Raw genomic sequence first — 19,394 nt, forward strand, 5'->3', positions numbered from 1 at the left:
GGATTTGCCAAGAAGAGCCGGGGAACAACGGAGGCTAAAAGAGAAAGCTTTGCTTGCGGTAGGTGCATTGGGTTGATGCGAAAGCATAACGAAGAGCGAGAGCGATGGGGCCGGTATCTGAATTGGCATGGGGATTGTGTTGAGTTGCAGCGTGGGGACGAGATGATGTGGGTCGACTTGCTCATGGTTGAACCCCGGGTCTAGCTCGGGGCGCAGTGATCAAGCTCATCAGCATTGACCGCGGACCCAAGCTGATCCCCCACGCGATCAAAAACGGAACATGGCCTGCTTGGCGCGATCCCCAGCAAACCGGCTCTTGTCCTCGTTCACCCACTTGGCAGGATCAAAATCGTGTTCGGCGAAGAGCGCCTTCCACTGATTCTCATTCATCGAAGGCTGCCTGTCGAGCCTCCGGTTGCCCGACCTGGCGGGCTTGACGATCTTGCCGACGACGTTGCGGAGGCGGTCCTTGGCTCCTCCATCGTTGACGGGGATGACTTGATCGGGAGAGGCAAAGGGACGACGACCGGAGCCGGAGGAGGCGGAACCCAGGTCGGCCACAAGCGGACCTTCGGCTGAGGGAGGAGGCACGTGAAGAGGCGGAGGACGAGCGAAGTTCATGCGAGATGTTTGACCGCTCAGAGCATTGGGCGCAGGAGGTGTAGGGGGACGAGCATGACCGAGATCGAGATGCGACAGCTCCTCGCTGATCGCTTCGGCTCCTGAGGTGGCGACTTTCTCCATCTCCCCGGCCATGGGAGCCGAAAGAGCAGTTGCTGCGAAAAAGGCGAGGACAAGGACGATGAGAGAGCGCATCTTGGAGGATTGGCAGGGGTTGAATCTGATTCTTGGAAGTTGTCCGAGGATCTTTCGAGGGTTTCTGAGATGGAGGCAAGGAGAGAGACCACGCTTGTGGGGGGTCTTCTTATACTGTAGATGAACTTGTTGCAAAGTCCCCGCAGGTCAAGGTCGCCGACAGACTCGTCGCTTGATGAATCGTCACTCACGCACGCTCGGCTGTTGCCATGCAGAGACAACAATCGCCACGCGAAGACGAGGTTCGCCTTCTGACGGCACCTGCTCGGTGCTTGGCTTTCATCTCGTAGCAGAAGAAGGTTGCCGGTGAAGCTCACCGTAAAGTCGCCGCAGGATCTGCCACCAACCTTCAATCCGGGCTGTCTCACAACACAACGACTCACCACCATGCAGCTGAAAACGACTGAGATGCGAAATGAATGTGCGGGACGGTCGGAACACTGCGGACGGGACGAGAAGGATAGATTGACTTGGCGCGGACTCGGACGAGACCGTTCGCACGATGGATAGCGACCCACACTAGCTGGGCCACTACCAGCCACCTCCAGGGTAGCCGTGGTAGGTCTGGTCAGGAGGTGGGACATGCTCGCCCGGGGCGCCGTGCATGTAGTCTGAAAGAAATGGGAAAGGGGGACAAGATCAGCCCTAAGCCCACGTTGACAAAAGCAAAACCCACACCTTCATGACTTACGATAGTTGTTGCCATATTGCGAATAGGCCATGTCCGGATGGGCATGCCCGGGGCGATAGGTGTAGCCCGGTGTCAGATCGTAGGAAGGATAGCTCGGAGAATGACCGTACTGAGGGGCGTACCCGGGCGGCGGGTGGTATGGCTGACCGTAGTGACTGTACTCAGCCGGAGCAGGAGCGTACGGATGGTTGGGTCCGGTGTACTCGAAGGGATGGTAGGGTCGCTCGGGAGCGGGGGCAGGAGGCGGAACATACGGCACCATCGCACCACCAGGTGTGCTCTGCTGGGCCCGAGGAGGGCTCATCGGCTCCGGGCTGGATTCGCGCGAAGGAGCGTGTTCGGGCGACGCTTCGTAGCTATGGGATGGAGGCGCTTCATAGGCCGTGGAAGAACTGCCTTCAACAGAACCCTTGTTCTTGCTTGCCTTCTTCTCCTGCAACTTCTTATTCATGAACCCTTCGGGAGTCTGAGCGTGATTGCCATATTGCTCGTAGCCAGGCTGAGGAACATAGTCAGGCGAGTAGAACGGCTCGCTCATCCTCTGCTCGTAGGCACTGTCCTTGCCGAGCATCTTGCCGCTGGCCGACTTGACCGCCTTCCAGGCATCTTTGAAGCCTCGAGGCTCGATCAAAGGCGCAGCATGGATGGACACACTGCTTGCGATGGCGAGCGCGACGAAAAAGGCGTTGAGCTTCATGGCGTGTAACAACGACGTGTAGTGACGAAGGGGGCTCGAAAATTTGTTGCTCAGAACCCTTCGACTCGCACAGGGAGGGCGACTTCTTATACTTCTGCTCGGGCTGACGTTCTGCTCATTGAAGTCTGGGTGACTGTGAGGAAACCAACTGTGGTGTGGGTCGCGGAGTGGTACCAGTATCGAGTTGCAAGGCACACAGCCTGATCGTCTTCTCACTGTCTGAAGTGCCAGCGAGAGCGGCCAAGGTGGGCGTTGAGCTCAAATTACAAGACGAAGGATCACGCTGGAGCAAATGCGGTGGGCAGTGGGAAATTGAATGTGTAGCGACAACGTGATGTCCCTCTTTCATTGTCAGGAAGTTCGAGGTGATGGCAGCAACCCACCACGGCGTTGCGACGAGAAGTTGCAGTTGAGGTGACATTTGGTTCGAGAGCAACCGTCTCCATGCTACGACCGCTAAGTTGAGTCATGAGCCACCACCAACACAATTTCTGATGAAATGCTGCCCCAAGGCGTCGGCGTGTTGGCGGGTACGCAGCTTGAGCCTGCCTACGCATTCATAATCTTCCCATGTCATTGAAAGCAGGTGCCAAAGGATCGCATTGATACTCTCGAGCGAGGACGAAGGTCGAACAAGACGCCGTAAGTACGTCTCTGCTGAGGAGCAAAACAAAACGGTGCAAAATGGGGCGAACCAATAAAAATATCTCCCAACGTGGGGCTCGAACCCACGACATTCAGATGACCCGAGAACTGGCTCGGAAACCCTTGAGTAAGAGTCTGACGCTCTACCGACTGAGCTAGCCGGGATAGAATTCGATACTAGCCGAGTCGGACATAGCGGATATTAAGCGTCAATGAGTAAGTGTCTTCTGTACATTCCACGCAGACCTTCACCTCAGTCGCCGAGTAAAATTCTAAAATTTGAGATTACAGCCCTGAGTTGATTTGAGTTAGGCGAGGGAAGCCGCCGTGGAAGCACGAGGAAGTTCGATTTTGTGTGAAAGCACGCGCAAATGCAGAGGCTGAGACTCGAGACTGCGATGTGACGGCAACTGACGGCAATCGACTTGGAGCTTACGCGCGCGCACCGACCACTCTCCAACCGAACTCAGCCGGGCATCAAGCCAAGGTACAGCCAGTCCGCCACTTCGATATTCCAGCGTATCGCCGCCCTCTCTTTGCTAAGCCGCACGCCTTCGTAGTCTTGCAGCCTGTGCTCTACCGCCACCTTCCCCGCACACCGCTCTTGCCGGCTGCCGGCCTGCTGTTCAAATATATACCACTGCGTCGCTTGCACCCAATCCTCTTGTCGCAAGCACACATCAGTCATCTTTGACGCCACACCTTCCTCGTCATCCACAAACACACACATCATCTCGCGTAGCGCACTTCCTTCTGTCGCTTACGCCTGTCATCAGTCACACATCTTCGATCCACATTTCGCTTCCCCCATCTGACAACGCCAAAATGGGAGAGTGCCCCGTCGCCCACAACACCAACGTCGACCGCAAGCGTCAGCCCGTCGCCGGTTACGGCACCAAGAGCAGCGATTGGTGGCCCAATGAGCTCCGTCTCAACATCCTTCGCCAGCACCAGGCCAAGTCGGATCCCTTCCACGCCGAGTTCGACTACGCCGAAGCCTTCAAGAGCCTCGACTACGATGCCCTCAAGAAGGACCTCACCAAGCTCATGACCGACTCCCAGGACTGGTGGCCCGCGGATTACGGCCACTACGGCGGTTTCTTCATCCGCATGTCGTGGCACGCCGCCGGTACTTACCGTGTTCAGGACGGTCGTGGTGGTGGCGGTGAGGGACAGCAGCGATTCGCTCCCCTCAACTCGTGGCCAGACAACGGAAACCTCGACAAGGCTCGTCGTCTCTTGTGGCCCATCAAGCAGAAGTACGGCAACAAGATCTCGTGGGCCGACTTGCTCCTCCTCACCGGTAACGTCGCCCTCGAGTCGATGGGCTTCAAGACCTTCGGTTTCGCCGGTGGTCGTGCCGACACCTGGGAGGCGGACCAGTCCACCTACTGGGGTGGCGAGACCACTTGGCTCGGCAACGATGTCCGTTACCAGGAGGAGAACCCCAAGGGCACCATCAACGACCTCAAGACACGCAAGCTCGAGGGCGCTCTTGCTGCCTCTAACATGGGTCTCATCTACGTCAACCCCGAGGGCCCCAACTCGGAGCCTGACCCGGTTGCCGCTGCTCACGACATCCGCACCACCTTCGGCCGCATGGCCATGAACGACTATGAGACTGTTGCTCTCATCGCTGGTGGCCACACCTTCGGTAAGACCCACGGTGCCGGTGACCCCGAGCTCGTCGGCCCCGAGCCCAACGGTGCTCCCATCGAGGCCCAGGGCTTCGGTTGGGCCAACAAGCACAAGTCGGGCAAGCTCGCTGACGCCACCACTTCGGGTACTGAGGTCGTCTGGACCAGCAAGCCTACCGAGTGGACCAACCTCTACCTCAAGTACCTTTTCGAGTTCGAGTGGGAGCACGACAAGTCGCCTGCTGGTGCCAACCAGTTCGTCGCCAAGAACGCCGACGCCATCATCCCCGACCCCGCCAACCCCGACGACAAGTCCAAAAACCGTCGCCCCACCATGCTCACCACCGATCTTTCGCTCCGATACGACCCCGAGTACGAGAAGATCTCGCGCCACTTCCTCGAGAACCACGACGAGTTCGCTGATGCCTTTGCTCGCGCTTGGTTCAAGCTGCTCCACCGTGACATGGGTCCTCGTGCTCGCTGGCTCGGTCCCGAGGTCCCCAAGGAGACTCTCATCTGGGAGGACCCCGTTCCCGAGGTCGACCACGCCCTCGTCGACGACCGTGACCTCGCTGGCCTGAAGCAGGCTATCCTCGCCACCGGCGTTGAGCCCACCAAGTTCCTCGCCACTGCTTGGGCCTCGGCTGCCAGCTACCGTGACTCGGACAAGCGCGGTGGTGCCAACGGCGCCCGCATCCGTCTCGCGCCCATGAAGGACTGGGAGGTCAACAACCCTGCTCAGCTCGCCGAGGTGCTCAAGGCGCTCGAGGGTGTTCAGCAGAAGTTCAACTCGTCCAGCCAGGGTGGCAAGAAGATCTCGATTGCCGACTTGATCGTTCTCGCTGGTAACGCTGCTCTTGAGAAGGCCTCGGGTCTTCCCGTTCCCTTCACCCCTGGCCGCACCGACGCCTCGCAGGAGTGGACCGAGGCCGACACCTTCGACTGGCTCGAGCCCCAGGCTGACGGTTTCCGCAGCTACGGCGGCTCGACCGAGCGTGTCCGTGCCGAGCAGTACATGGTCGACAAGGCCAACCTGCTCACGCTCACGCCTCCTGAGCTCACCGTCCTTGTCGGTGGTCTGCGAGTCCTGGGTCTCAACTACGACAACTCCTCGTCCGGTGTTCTGACCCACAACAAGGGCAAGCTTTCGAACGACTACTTCGTCAACCTGCTCGACATGTCCACCGAGTGGAAGGTCGCCGACAATGGTCGCTCCGAGAAGTTCGACGGTGTCGACCGCAAGTCTGGCCAGAAGAAGTGGGACGCCAGCCGCTACGACCTCATCTTTGGTCACCAGGCCGAACTCCGTTCGTACGCCGAGGTCTACGCCCAGGCCGACAACGCCGACAAGTTCGCCAAGGACTTCGTCGCCGCCTGGAACAAGGTCATGAACCTCGACCGCTTCGAGGTCAAGAAGAGCAACATCGCCCGTGCCAAGTTCTAAGCTCGTTAGCTTTTAGTTACTGTTCTGCTCCGATATATTGAATTATGATTTCCCTATGACTCTTATCTTTCAAGTGTGGGACGATGTGTGTGTTGACCGAACCGATGAGTGCGAAGAGTACGACCCCGACGCAAGATCGGTCGCTCGCTCAGGGATCATGTTCCATGCGATCACGCAGTATCCAATGTACTGAGCATGGGATGCGATACATATGTGTGTTATATACAGTGCTTTTGCTTCCTCGCTTTTCTCACGGAATGTCAAGTTCGCCCTTGAGCTTCTTGATCAACTTTTTCTCATCCGTCGAGATGCCGTCCCAGAAATGCGCCTTGAGCGCATCGATGCTGGCTCTGCTGATGTGACTCACAATCACGTCGTTCTCCTCAAAGTGACGACCAAACATCTTGGCCGACTCGTGCACGGCGTGTTCGATCTTGACGGCGACACCGCCGCCGACGTCCTTCTTGAGCACCACATCGCGTTCCTTGTGGTTGATCTCGAGCGACGTGACTTTCCCAAGATGGACGACGGTTTTCTTGCGTGTGGTGGGATCGGTTTTCACCACGCAGAGAGGTGTTCCGACCCGAAGCGTTCCATCGAGAATGTCGCAACCCAGGATGATCGGATCGCGCTTGGCAAAACACGCAATGGTCTTGAGTCGACACGGCCAAACCGCCGTTCCCGAGGCCTCCTTCTTCTTGCCATCCATGATCTCCTTGTGGTACTTGGTAAAGTCGTTCTCCAAGTGGTAGATGATACGGGCGGTGAAGATCTTGATGCCCAACTCTTCGGCGAGCTTCTCGGCTTCCTTATCGACGGGAACGTCGAACGCAAGAATGACAGCCAGCTCCTTGGCCTTCTCGAGCATGGTCGAACATCGCACCACGTCCTTCTTGAAGACGGGGCCGATGTTGATGCCGTTGACAGGGATCTTGCTGACGCGGAGGAACTCGAGCAACGCCTCGAGCGATCCGAGCGTCGACGCCTGCACGCAGACTCCGCGACCCGAAGTGTCGATCGAGTTCATCAACGAGCTGAGGTCGCTCATCACTTCGTCCTTGAGATCGTCCTCGTCGTCGTCCGGACCGACGACTAACAGCCTAGAACCAGCGATGGCCTTCTCGAGATCCGGAGCGGCGATCTTGACACCGAGCGCGGCCTTGACCATCTTGTGGTGGACGTAGGCACCTTTGACTCGCATCTCCTTGAGCGGCTGCGGTGTGAGCAGCGCTCGCACCTGGGTCACGATGGGACCGTTGAGACCGCAGACGACGATGCGGTCGCCCTCGTGCATGACACCGTTGGAGAGCACGACGTCGATGGTTGTACCCAGACCCTCGATGACCTTGACCTCGAGCACAGTGCACTCGAGCTCCGAGAGGTACATGAGCCGCTCGCTCATACGCGTCTGCGTGAGCTCGATGATGAGGCGCAGCATGTCCGGGATACCTTCGCCGGTGTGAGCCGAGGTGGGCACCAAGCTGACGTTGCGACCCATGTTCTTGTTGTCGTAGTAGAGGACGGCGTTGAGTCCCTGCTCGGCGAACTGGACGATGACCTGGTTGGTTCGCTCCTCGAACTCATTCTGCGTGGCACGCTGCTGCTTGGACAGGCTGTCACGGAACGCGCCGTTCGGTGTGGCCTCCCAGCCATAAAGACGGTCGATCTTGTTGAGAGCAACGATGAAGGGCGTCTTCTTGTCTCGGAGCAGGCGGATCGACTCGAGCGTCTGCGGCTCGAGTCCGTGCATAATGTCCACAACCAGGATGGCAATGTTGCAGAGAGAAGAACCACGGGTTCGCAGGTTGGTGAAAGACTCGTGTCCTGGCGTGTCAATGACGAGCAGACCGGGCACCTTGTACTCGAACGGCGAGTCCTTGTCGAGGACGGCAGTCTTGGTCTGAAGCACCTCGGTGGGGAAGTAGGTAGCACCGATCTGCTGGGTGATACCACCCGCCTCGCCCTCCTGGACGTTGGTCTGACGAATCTTGTCGAGAAGCTTGGTCTTGCCCGTGTCGACGTGTCCGAGAATACAGCAGATGGGCGATCGAAGGTCGTCACGGCTTCGGGCGGCCATGGCCTGCTCGGTGCGCTCCTTCCTTCGCTCAGCGGCAGCAGCCTTCTTCTCGGCGGCTTGACGCTGGGCGGACGTGAGACCGTCGTCCGAATCGGACTCGGATTCTGAATCATCGGAGTCGGAGTCGGACTCATCGTCGTCATCATCTTCGTCGTCCTCCTCGTCGTCCTCCTCATCTTCCTCGCCCTTGGCTGCAGCTTTGCCGTTGGTCTTGGCCGCAGCGGCGGTGTCCACCTTTCCGGCGGCCTTCGGAGTGGCGGGCTTGTCGTCGTCCGACTCGGCATCCCAACTGTCCTTGACGTCCTCGTCTTCCGATTGCGCGTCCCAGCTTTCCTTGACGGCTTCGTCCTCCCCGGCAGCGGGCTCGTCGACCTTGGCAGATTCAGCTTCCTTCTGAGCAGGAGAGGCCTCGTCCTTAGCAAGAGCCGCGTCGGCTGATTCGCCTTGCTCCTTGTCCTTGCCGCCATCGGCATCGGCAGCGACAGGCTCAGGAATGGTGAGACCACCATCGCGCTTCTGCGGACCCTTCTTCTTTCGGTTGTCGACCACAGCACGCTTCTTGGTCGTAGGCTTGACACCAGCTTCACGGTTCTCCAGACCCTCGATCTTGACGTGGCCGGCTTGGAGCATGGCCTGCATCCTTGCCTCGGCAGCGGCCTTCTCGGCTTTCTGCTTGGGGGTCAAGAACTTGCCCTCCTTCTTGAGCTGCTCCTTCTTGGCCTTCTCCTTCTCCTTCTTGGCTTTCTTGAGGGCTTCCTTGCGCTCCTCCTCCTCCTGTTCGAGGCGTTCGCGCTCCTCCTCGGCACGGATGGCTTCGAGACGGGCCTGCTCAGCCTCCTCGTCCGCCTTCTTTTGCGCTGCGATACGAGCCTGAAGGGCCGCAAGCTGCGGGTTCATCTTCTTGGGGGCGGCCGAAGGCGCTGGTGTGGCTGCTGCGGCTGGTTCGGCGCCCTTGCCCTTCTTCTTCTTCTTCTTATCGGAAGCAGCTGAGGTGGCAGGAGCGTCCTCTTCAGCAGCAGCAGCGTCGTCCTTGTCATCTTCATCACCTGCCGCATCCTGCTTAGCCGGCTGCGAGGCCTTCTTAGCAGCAGCCTGCGCCTTCTTCTTGGCCTTCTCCTTTTCCTTTTTGAGTTTCTCCTTCTCCTTCTTTGTGAGGATGCGGGGTGCGCCGTCGTCCTCGGCATCGTCGGCGTCGGCGTCCGCGTCATCTGCTGGCTGCTCTTGCTTCTGTGCGCCGCCCTTCTTCTTTATCTTGTCCTCTGGGAACTCGTCGTCGAGCATGTCATCGATGGTGCCTTGAACAGGAGCCTTGTTGGCGAGGTCTTGCTCTGCGTCAGCCTCAGCTGGGGCGGCTGCGTTTCCGCTCACGTCCTCACCGAACTCGTCGAAATCAAAGTCGTCGGCTTGCTTCTTCTTCTTCTTCTTGTCCTTCTTTCCTTTCTTGCTGCTGGCATTCTTGATTGCGCCCATCAGGCCGTAGTTGTCGTCGTCGTCCTCGGCGGCTGGTGCTGGTGCAGGAGTCGGCTCGGGCTCAGGCTCAGCGGCCTTGCCATTAGCCTTCTTGTCCTTCTTGCCCTTCTTGGAGGGAGCTGCTGGCGTTTCCTCTTCGTCTTCGTCCTGATCGTCGGCGCCGTCATCGAGCGACATGGCAGCGAAGAGGTTCTTGGTTTTCTTAGCGGGAACCTCGTCTTCCTCGTCGTTGGCGGCATTGTTGTTGTCGATGGACTCGCCAGCCTCGTCCCAGAAGTCATCTCCGCCGCCCTTCTTGGCGCCCTTCTTCTTTCCCATTGTGACGTGGTGCCGCTAGTTGTGCGGAGTCCTAGAGCTGAGACGGTCTTGAGCTTCGTTTCCAGGGATGTTGCAGTGTCGGATGCAAGCGCGCCTTTGCTGTCTTTCCGTCCGCCGATAGATGGTGCTGATGAGGTAGTTTGACCTGAAAGAGCAGTCGTGTGGTGGTAGCGACAGATCGATGATGGTCAACGAATCGTCAAGCTGGTGGACAGATGAAGAAGGCTGCAGCACAGCACAGTTCACTTGCGCCGTTTCCAGCCTGGAAAATTACGACTCAGCCGCCCGTAGAGGCAAGAAAATTGGTTCTGCGTCGGAAGCCGGACGTCGAGCAAGGCGAGAAGAAAGGGAAGCTGACAGCCTCTCAAAGCGCTGTGCTGCCTCAAAATTATCCACAGTAAATTTGGCCGTGCCTCCAACGACCATTCATGCTCGTGCTCACTTCTACGGCATGTCGTGAGATTGATGCACAGAACGAGACTGATTGATTGATGGATCTGGATGAGCTGCGAACGAGCTAGCAGCCGGAGCAGAAGGAGCTTGGGCGGGCGAGCACTGTGTAAAAGCGAGGCGGATTGTGCGCAAGGTTCAAGTATGATACGGCTAACATTAGTACGAAGGAACACGACACATCAACCTGCCTTGTCCAAAGACGCTATCCTGAGAACAAGTACAGTCTTCATGCCATCCATCCACGTAAGCGATTCCTCAGCTTCTTGTCGGTCCATTAGCAGGATTGCGTCTAGTGTTGCTCTCGTAGCACCTCGCGCTCGCCTGAGAAGAAAGAGTAGCTCGTCGGGACTGACGTCTGCTGCTGGGCGTGACGAAGGCAATGATGGTGACGAGTGAGGCGTCTCACAGTCGAATCGGGTTCTCTTTTGAGGTCGATTGCTGCTTGGCTCAAAATGGCCTTGAGATAACTGCTTCGGCTGGGATGCAAGATCCATGAGCCCGACGGCTGCTGTGGCGGTGTTGATCGACATGTTTGTGACGCTCGAAACTGTCAAAGGGCCGGCCGGAGGCACACGAGAGTGATCGGGAGCTGCGAGGGAAGTAGACAATGAGCGCAGGCGGCCGTCGCCTGGACTCAAATTGACCGAAGCGTTGCTGCTCGGCGCCCTCCTATCTGGAATGGGCTGCTCAGAGCCGCGAGAGGGATGGCTACTTCTGAGCCCAGGTTCGATGGACGGACGAGCACGAGAGTGGCTGAAAACTGCCTGATCAGTGATCGATAAGCGCGGACGGTCAACGCCTGGACTCAAATCGACCGGAGTGTCGACAATCCGCGCCCTCTTGTTTGGAACAGGCTGTTCGATACCGTGAGAGCGATCGCTGTTCCTGAGCCTGGGTCCCGTAGTAAAAGGCGCGTGATTGTGGAAGGCGCGATCTTCCTTTTGTTCGAGAACGTATGGCCGATCGTCTCGTTTGTGGGGTTTGAATACGACTTTGGCCTGGTATTTGCAATTGGTGAACGATGAGGTGGCTACGTCGATGGGTTCGTCGCCGCGGTACTTCTTGGATTTCCACTTCCTGCGACACTCAATGTAGGCGTAAGTCCTGTCTTTGGGGCCGGATGATTTGTACAACTCGAAGCCGCTTTTCTGCGCAGAGGCACGGCAGCTTTCGACTGCTGAATCGAGGTCCATAAATCTCTGCTTGCGAAGTTCGCGTGGCAGGGGATCGTGAAATGATAGCGACGATGAACCTTTTTCGATTGAGTGAGTTGCGCGAGCGGGTGCGCTTGAGATGCTAGGCGGGTGCAAATGAGGATGGCTGTCGGCGTCGTTGCTATTCTGATTAGTGTTGTCAACGTGCTCGCTGTGCGCTGACATTGACCACTGTAACGGCGATGACGAAGACGATGCTCGAGGAGTTGATGCGTCCATGGGTCTTCCAGTAGCGGGATGCCACATAGTGGAGCAGATTCAAATGCGGAAGATCATAAGTGATCGAAATGTTATCAACAGATGCTGAGACGAGCAGGATAGGAGGATGCTGCGTATTGCGGATATGGTGATGAATGGTGATGAGTTCCTTGGCAGGGCCGCGACTGAGCCCAAATTGAGCTCACAAAATGGGCCCTCAACTTTTCTTCTGAATCTTGGAAATTTCTCCACTCTTTCCCACCAAGGTGCATCTTGTCTCAACGGCTTCGTGTTCCCCACCATTGCCTGTCCCAACTGCAAGCGTGCAGATCGTATCAAAACCTCATCAGAATCGCTACAAGATGTCCAGCAAAGCGTCCTCCTCCAGCGACATGCTGCCTGCCAAGCCCACCAGTACCACCACAGTGTAAGTTGCCAGACCCGTTGTACGGCTCAAGGATCACGTCTTTGTCGGCCCTTGCTGACAGTGTCTCGCTTTCATGATACTGCCACACAGTACACCTGCCGGCAAGATTAAAACGACACCATGGGAGAAGAAGCTGGAGCAGCGAAGGAAACAAGAATCCATCAAGCAACGCGAGCGAGAGATGAAGGCCGAGAAGGAGTCCGAGGCTGAGAGAAAGAAGACGGTGACTCGCGAGCGCAAGCAGATGGCCGAGGAGAAGGCCCGACTGGAGGTCATGGCGCAGAAGATGAGCGCAAAGAGGCTAGCTCGCAAGAAGCGCCGTATGGGTATCACCAAGAAAGTGTCGCACGCATGATCGTGATCTTCAAGCTCCAGCTGTCTCTCTACAATCGTCATCCATCTGTACTTGTACCATCAACGCCTCACGACCGCTTCGAATCATCAAGGGACACCTGCAAAGAGGTCGAGTGAACGTCCTGTCATGCCTGTGAGAGTTTTCGGAGTTCGTCGAGGTTCTTTGGCATGAGCTGCATCGACGAGGCCCTGTCATCATCGTATCCTCCTGCACTTTGATGGCCACTCGACGAAGCATTCAGGGTCCTCCTCTGGCTGCAGCTGGAAGACAAAGTTTTTGTTGCTGCACAAAAGGGATCAAGGGTCTAACAACGGGCACATGGCGCACCCCAAGTCACACGAGCAACATCTCGACCAGTCAAGAACAACAGTATAGCGAGGCTCTACGTAGCAACGACTCGAACCGAGACGCATGTCGATGTCTGCGAGCTCATGACTAAGAACGTGACTTCAGAAAGATTGATAGATTGACAAGAAAGAGAGCGGAAGAGCCGTTGAGCGTGTGCGGGCTAAGCGCAGTCGCGTATCCTGTCTTAGAGGGTTGCGCTGGTGTGGTGCGTGCGGAAGTGGCGCAGCAGCAGCTCAAATTGAAACAGAAAGAGCGGCGCACGCACTCTGCTTTTCCACTTCCCTTTCTTCCTATCACATCGCTCATCTTCCACTTTCATCCCAATCCCTCCCACCCTACCTTTGCGGGTACATTGACTAAGCCAGTCAACACGTTATCACATCTTCGCTCATCCTACCATCATCCTCAAAGCATACCATCGACTCGCTGCTTCCAGCAACATCGAGTTTCTTTCCGTAAGTTGCACTTCAGAGCGCATCTCCAAACGCGCATCTTCCAGGTTGCGCAACACTCCAGCTGACCCGCCTCTTTCCTTTCGCTAGTCATAGCTTCCTAGACAATCGGTCCGCATACCCTTCAGACTCCATCCCTTGACCGGTAATTCCGCACTCATCCTCCACCAAACTTCAAAAGTCTCACCGACACCCTCAGCCACTCTCGATTCGACATGGCTTCCTCCATCAACAACTCTCGATCTCCCGCACACCACCACAAGCCATCCGCGGGTGCTTCCGCTGCCTCTCAAAACCATGCCGGCCTGCGACCTCCTTCAGCTGGTGCACACCCACGCACCCCTCACCACACCCCTTCCAACCGCAGCAGAGCCCCCACCGGTCCCAGCGTCAAACCTGTCATCATCAACTCTGCTGAGCCTCATCATGTGATCGATGGTCCCGGCGGCAGGATCGCCTGTGTGGCCGATGTGCGCGGTAATCTCTCCCTCTTCAACCAGATCGCTGCCGAGACGGGCGCTCAGGCCATCATCCACACCGGTGACTTCGGGTTCTACGACCACTCGAGCTTGGAACGCATCAGCGACCGCACCCTCCGACACCTCGTCCAGTACTCGACGCTTATCGATCCCGCTCTCCGCACCAGGCTTCTTGCGGCTGACCCGCCTCGCGGTCCCGGTCCCGCCGACAAGGGCGCTTCGGCGGCCGCCATGCGTCAGCAGATTTCCCAGCAGCAGCACGGCTCGCTCTTGTCCGAGTTCACCGACCTGCTCACGGGCAAGATCAAGCTGCAGGTGCCCGTCTTCACCGTTTGGGGTGCCTGCGAGGACGTCGCCGTCCTCGAACGCTTCCGCACGGGCGAGTATCAGGTGCCCAACCTGACCGTACTCGACGAAGCCACGACCAAGGCCATCGAGGTCGGCGGCATCCGTTTGCGTCTCTTTGGTCTCGGTGGTGCTGTTGTTCTCCACAAGCTCTTCGACAACGGAGAGGGCGCGGCCACCATTGCCGGCGGTCAGGGCACCATGTGGACCACCGCTCTGCAGATCGGCGAGCTGGTCGACACAGCGCAAAAGACGTTCGACCCTACCGAGACGCGTCTACTCGTCACCCACGCCTCTCCCGGTCGCGAAGGTCTTCTCGCTCAGCTCGCGCTGGCTCTCAAGGCGGATCTCACCGTCAGCGCCGGCCTCCACTTCCGCTATGGTGTCTCGTACAACGAGTTCAGCGTTCAGCACGATGCCGAGAACTATCGCAACAAGCTTCAGCACGCTAAGCACGCATTTGGCGAGATCTGGGACACCGTCAAGACGCAGGTGGATGCCGTCATCGACGAGAACCAGAAAATGCTGCTCAACAACGCGCTTGCTGTCGCCAACCGGGTGGCTCCCACGGCGACTGCGACGGGCGCAGCCAGCGAGGAACCCGCCTGGAAGAACACCTGGAACTGGAACCTGCCCGATGCTGCCTATGGCAACCTCGTGCTCAGCATCCGAGACGGCAGGGTCAGCGCCGAGACTAGGTCGCAGGGCTTCAACTTTGCCTATCGCAGGAGCGGACAGCCCATGACTGCTGTCACGCCCACCGCAGCGCCAGGAGGAGCATCGGCTGTCCCCGTCGCCGCGGTTCCCGCAGCGAAGAACGCTCAACCCGCTGCAGCACCCTCGGCACCTGCACCTGCGCCTGTTCAGAAACTCAACGCCCCTTCGCCTTCTGTGTCCGCGCCGCCCGCCAAAGCAGCTCATCCCAAGTCTCTCGAGGCCAGCAACGGCGCTGCTGCTGCTGCCGCCAACGTCGGTTCTGCTGCATCGTCTACAGCTCCCGCCGCCCCTGCCGCCGCCGCCGCATCTTCGACCAAACCCATCCGGGAGAAGAAGGAGCGTCCCGCCCGCGAGCCGCGTGGCGGTCACGAATCCGCCGCTTCGCGCTCGGACCTCGACGGTGGCCTCACCTCTGGCACGGACGGGCGCAAGTCCCCCTCCTCGGGTCCACGCAAACCGCGCAACCCATTCACACTGTACGTCTCGCAGCTCAAAGAAGCGTTGCCGGTGTCGGAGGACGAGCTGCGGGCCTACTTCGGGCCTGCCGCGTCTGGCATTGCGGGTATCAAGCTGGTGTTCGATAAGCCGCACCGACGGGGTGCGTCGAGTGGTAAGGAGGAGGCCGGAGAGGGGCAGCGTCGACAGCGACCGTTTGCGTATGTCGAGTTTAAGGATGAGAGTGCGATGGCGGCGGGGTTGGCGCGACAGGGCGAGGTGTTGCGCGGGGAGACGAGACCTGTGTTGGAGCAGGCGGATAGCAATAAGGCGTCGTCGCCCGAGGAGAAGCGGGGTGGGAAGAAAGGTGGCGAGACGGATCGGGAGGAGGAGACGGGCAAGAGTGCGGATGAGAAGGTGGGCAGGAGCAACAGGGGGCGAAAGGAGCGCCCGTCCAGGGGAGAGAAGGGGGACAAGGTGAAGGATGCGCCTGCTGTGCTGGCTGCCACCGCTCCAGGTGAGGTCGCTAGCGCCACAGAGGGAGTCATCCCCTCCACCAGCGCAACCGGCAACGCAGGCAGCAACAAGAACAAGAAGAAGAACAACGGCCGGGACAAGAAGGACAAGAAGGAGGGCGGCAAGCCTGCGGGTGGAGAGGCGAAGAAGGATGCTCCCGCTCCGGCTGCTGCTGCTCCCGCCGCACCTGCGCCCGCTTCCGCTCCGAGTGCTGCCCCGGGGGAGACTGCCTAAACCTTCGCAACTTGACTTTCTCATCACTCAAATCGTCTGTCAACCACACCCCATCAAAAAGCATTTCAATTCAGCCAAAAGTTCATCCCTTGTCCAGTTCACCTTCGTGCTAGCTTGTGGTGCATCACTGAGCTGTGGGAAACACATGTTCATCTCTTGTGCGTCGCATCGTCGAGCTGGCTTGTGGCTACCGTGAGTGAGCCCTCGTGCGAGGATGTGAGAGCGGGGCGTGCGTCCGCGCAGGGAAAGACCAGCGTGAGGGTTTCGAAGCACACATCAAGCTCAGATGGCTCCTCTTTTCACACAGACTTCAGCAACAGAGCAGTGATAATGCATGAACGTCATACGCTATGAACCTCCCTATCGCTCATACTCTCTATGGCCATTGCTCGCCTCTTTCCCTCTCCCCAACTGCGCCCTGAGTCTCTCGACCTCGTCCTGCAGTGCCTCCTTCTCCTCGGCCAACTGCGCAATGTGCTCCACGGCCTTGCTCAGGATCTCCCACTTGCTCGTCTTGGGGCCTTTATCCACGGGCAGTTGATCCCGTAGATCGTCGAACAGCTCCTTCATCTCCTTCCTCCTTTTTCGTTCGGCCAGCTTGTGGGAGACTCTCAACTCGGGGGAGCGGGAATAAGGTTTTTCTTTGTCCACCAGCAAATGTTTCGAAGAAGCGGTGGAGCCACGACGGGAATCGGGGTCGACGAGGGGGCCGCCACCGTCGCCGTCCGGTGCGGAGAGGTGGGGGACCCGTGGGTTGTCGTCCCGATACGAATCGGGGTAGCTGCCGAACTGATAGTTGCCGAGACGCTCGTCGTGGCCTTGATCGGCGCTGTGCGACTGAGCGAGTGGGGTGGGGCTGTTGTTCGAGCCGAAGCGAGAGGAGGAGTGCAGATTCGAATGACCGGGACTGGCGAAGGGGCTACCGTGGCCAGAGGGGACGGTGGGCTCGATCTGAATGCTACGCCGACGAGGCGCGTCGAACAGGCTCGGGTTGCCAAGGGATGAACCGGAGCTGCCAGCATGGCCATGCCCGTGCCCGTGCGAGAAGCTGTTGCTCGCAGACGCCGCTAGCGAGGCGTGCAGGATCGGGTCGGTGGAGCCACGACGTCCTGCCGCATAGTGGTAGTTGTGACGCTCGGCATTGGGCTCGAGTGGAGGGAGAGGGTTGAGATGCGGCGGCAGGTGCGGGTGCTGGCGCGAACTGCTATAGTGGTTGGCCGCCATCATGTTACGGTGATCTCGAGAGATCTGTGTGAAATGTAGATGCGGCGACTTTCGTTCGGGATGAAGCTGCCTTGAAAAACTGGCGTGCTTCGAGATGGACGTCTTGTGACGGTTTCAAGATCGAGATAGACTCGGCAAAGGATCGTTAAGCTCGGGTTGCCGGGCAAAGCTGGCCTGAGGACAAAAGTCAATCGGATCGAGTCGGAGAGACTGTGATAAAGCCGGTTCAAAGCCGCTCGAGGTATGAGCGCTGGATCAACAAAGCCGAAGCGCTGTGCAAGTGAGCTGATCGGATATGCCGGGACGCTTGAAGAGCGCGTTGCGGAATCGGATAGATCCCGAGTGACCAGTAAAACGCAGTGCAAGAGTTGAGCAGCTTCGTTGATGCGATTCAGTCCGCCTTTGGGAGAATCGGAAGTGCGCCGCTGTGTGACTTGAGGCGGTGGAGACCTGAGTGTGACGTGACGCAAGCGCCGACGAGGCTTTCAGGCGATACTATGAAGTGGAATCGCTCGGGACTGAGACGCCACGGATTGCTATCGATCACGTCGGATTGCGACCGATCGATTCAGTGGGAGTATGCTGAAAGTTCGGCCGGTACAACTAGGAGGCGGCGATGGAAGCTGCAAAGAGGCAGAGCTGTTGGCTATCGATGTGAAGCTGAGCAAGCGTTCTCGTCGGATACCCTGCTGAGCAAGTGTGAGCAGCAAAGAAACGCCGGATGATATAACACTCCTGGATGCAGCACTGAGGGCGCGCGTCAGAGAGCGGATCGCAACGAGGTGGAGGTCGAGAGCGAGAAGGACGACGGTACCAACTTGTGTATGGTGGCGGGTGAAAGGAGGGGATCGACAGCGTGTGAGATGGAGATGGTGGAGGACGATAAAGAAGAATGATGTTGTGGCGGAAGGCAAGTTCTGGCCAAGAAGAGCAGGCGTAAAGGGGGGACCAAGCGAGCAAGCGTGCGCGAGATGAAGAGCGTGGCTACGACTCGTGGGAATGAGACACAGAGGGGCACAGCCAGAGAGAAACGACTAGCTGCGTGGCTGAGCCCTTTTCTGCTTTATTTTTTTTTATTGATCCTTAAAAATGATCCTCATTCCCTTGGCTCCTCTTGGCGCCCTTCCCGACGAATGCGCGAGCTCACAGTTGATTCATCAAGCGTGTTGGTTGTGGCCTCTCGTGTGACATCCTGCGTTGGCTTGAAGCTACTGGAAGCTACACGAGGCAGCTACAGAGAGCTAGCCATTGCTCGCACGGCATCCAGTAAATTAAATCACCGCACAGCACAGCCCGCGGTCAAATCATTCCTCCAGCAACGCTAGCGTGCCGATCAGCCTTTGCAACGAGGCTCAAGCATCTGCGTGGGAGGGTGCCGCAGATGAGACACATCTGTTGCGACGCATTCCCGCCGTCAACATCTTGAGGACCAGTGGGTAGGCGCATCAAGTTGCCGAACCCAGTCCGTGTTAGGCGATAACACTAAAAATGCCGAATAGTTCAGCATCCCAAGTTACCGCTTACGACTGCGGAGGATTCTTCCAGTGAGGTTACGTACGTCCATGTCTCAGTCTTCGGAAGACGGCTGGAAGAGCGTCGGCACGTCGCAAGCGAAGGTGGGAGATGAAGTGGTAGGACGGCATCGACTACGACGTGAAATCACCAAGTCCCACCTCAGGCTCGGACGATAGGGCCGATGTCAGCAAGCCGGTTGAGCAATTCCGAATTGTAGGCTCACTGCGTGACAGAGATGAAACAACAAAAGCTTGGTCGGTGGCCGTCAATCGAGGTTCGGCCTTATATCCGAAAGCCGGCTGTCGATCTGAGACGCCGTGATGGCATCGACTTCGGGTGGTCCCATGAAACAGGCACCAGTATCAATCGACGAGAGCGAGTGATCCACCGAAGACCCACAACGAGGCACCACTTTTGGCTTCAACTGAAAAGAGTTGCCGGTGTTGCGGCTGCAGGTATCTTTCATTTGGCATGCATGTGCTCGGTGTGCATGACCTCGCGCTGCCGAAGCCAACTTATTGGATTTTTTTGAAAGTGAGTGAGGGAACACGGTGCAGACGACTCGGCTGAACTCTCAACCATGCGGTCAGCACACGTTTTTGTTCCCATTTTTCACTGTCACGGATCGCCCGGTCATGCTGCGTGGCTTCCACGAGCCGTCTGTCTGACCATGTTGCATGCCGCGCT

General features: G+C 58.0%; 7 protein-coding genes and 1 non-coding gene across 8 annotated transcripts; 3 read left to right on the forward strand and 5 right to left on the reverse strand.

Moving 5' to 3' along the window:
- Positions 1-267: 267 nt before the first annotated feature.
- Positions 268-816, reverse strand: PSEUBRA_003811 (uncharacterized protein; the record flags this gene model as incomplete). The annotated part of the gene is made up of 1 exon (XM_059465172.1): positions 268-816. The coding sequence occupies one exon, from the start codon at positions 814-816 to the stop codon at positions 268-270; it is 549 nt and encodes a 182-aa protein (XP_059321446.1).
- A 531-nt stretch (positions 817-1,347) lies between these two features.
- PSEUBRA_003812 (uncharacterized protein) lies at positions 1,348-2,204 on the reverse strand (the record flags this gene model as incomplete). The annotated part of the gene is made up of 2 exons (XM_059465173.1): positions 1,348-1,427; positions 1,508-2,204. 2 exons carry the CDS (start codon positions 2,202-2,204, stop codon positions 1,348-1,350), a joined length of 777 nt encoding a protein of 258 aa, XP_059321447.1.
- Positions 2,205-2,911: 707 nt separating this feature from the next.
- PSEUBRA_006477 lies at positions 2,912-3,014 on the reverse strand. Its single transcript has 2 exons — positions 2,978-3,014; positions 2,912-2,947 (listed from the first exon to the last, which is right to left on the reverse strand). It is a non-coding gene; the product is annotated as a tRNA-Lys (tRNA).
- Positions 3,015-3,674: 660 nt separating this feature from the next.
- Positions 3,675-5,930, forward strand: PSEUBRA_003813 (hem peroxidase, plant/fungal/bacterial; the record flags this gene model as incomplete). The annotated part of the gene is made up of 1 exon (XM_016436882.1): positions 3,675-5,930. One exon carries the CDS (start codon positions 3,675-3,677, stop codon positions 5,928-5,930), a length of 2,256 nt encoding a protein of 751 aa, XP_016291807.1.
- Positions 5,931-6,180: 250 nt separating this feature from the next.
- Positions 6,181-9,795, reverse strand: PSEUBRA_003814 (Elongation factor, GTP-binding domain protein; the record flags this gene model as incomplete). Its single annotated transcript, XM_016436912.1, has 1 exon — positions 6,181-9,795. One exon carries the CDS (start codon positions 9,793-9,795, stop codon positions 6,181-6,183), a length of 3,615 nt encoding a protein of 1,204 aa, XP_016291808.1.
- A 2,227-nt stretch (positions 9,796-12,022) lies between these two features.
- Positions 12,023-12,442, forward strand: PSEUBRA_003815 (Cgr1; the record flags this gene model as incomplete). The annotated part of the gene is made up of 2 exons (XM_016436890.1): positions 12,023-12,087; positions 12,178-12,442. 2 exons carry the CDS (start codon positions 12,023-12,025, stop codon positions 12,440-12,442), a joined length of 330 nt encoding a protein of 109 aa, XP_016291809.1.
- Positions 12,443-13,457: 1,015 nt separating this feature from the next.
- On the forward strand, positions 13,458-15,968 carry PSEUBRA_003816 (protein of unknown function DUF2433; the record flags this gene model as incomplete). Its single annotated transcript, XM_016436885.1, has 1 exon — positions 13,458-15,968. One exon carries the CDS (start codon positions 13,458-13,460, stop codon positions 15,966-15,968), a length of 2,511 nt encoding a protein of 836 aa, XP_016291810.1.
- A 360-nt stretch (positions 15,969-16,328) lies between these two features.
- PSEUBRA_003817 (Myc-type, basic helix-loop-helix (bHLH) domain protein) lies at positions 16,329-17,195 on the reverse strand (the record flags this gene model as incomplete). The annotated part of the gene is made up of 1 exon (XM_016436900.1): positions 16,329-17,195. One exon carries the CDS (start codon positions 17,193-17,195, stop codon positions 16,329-16,331), a length of 867 nt encoding a protein of 288 aa, XP_016291811.1.
- Positions 17,196-19,394: the final 2,199 nt, after the last annotated feature.

The sequence above is a fragment of the Kalmanozyma brasiliensis genome (assembly GCF_000497045.1).
Source record: "Kalmanozyma brasiliensis GHG001 unplaced genomic scaffold PSEUBRA_SCAF25, whole genome shotgun sequence".
NCBI lineage: Eukaryota > Fungi > Basidiomycota > Ustilaginomycetes > Ustilaginales > Kalmanozyma > Kalmanozyma brasiliensis.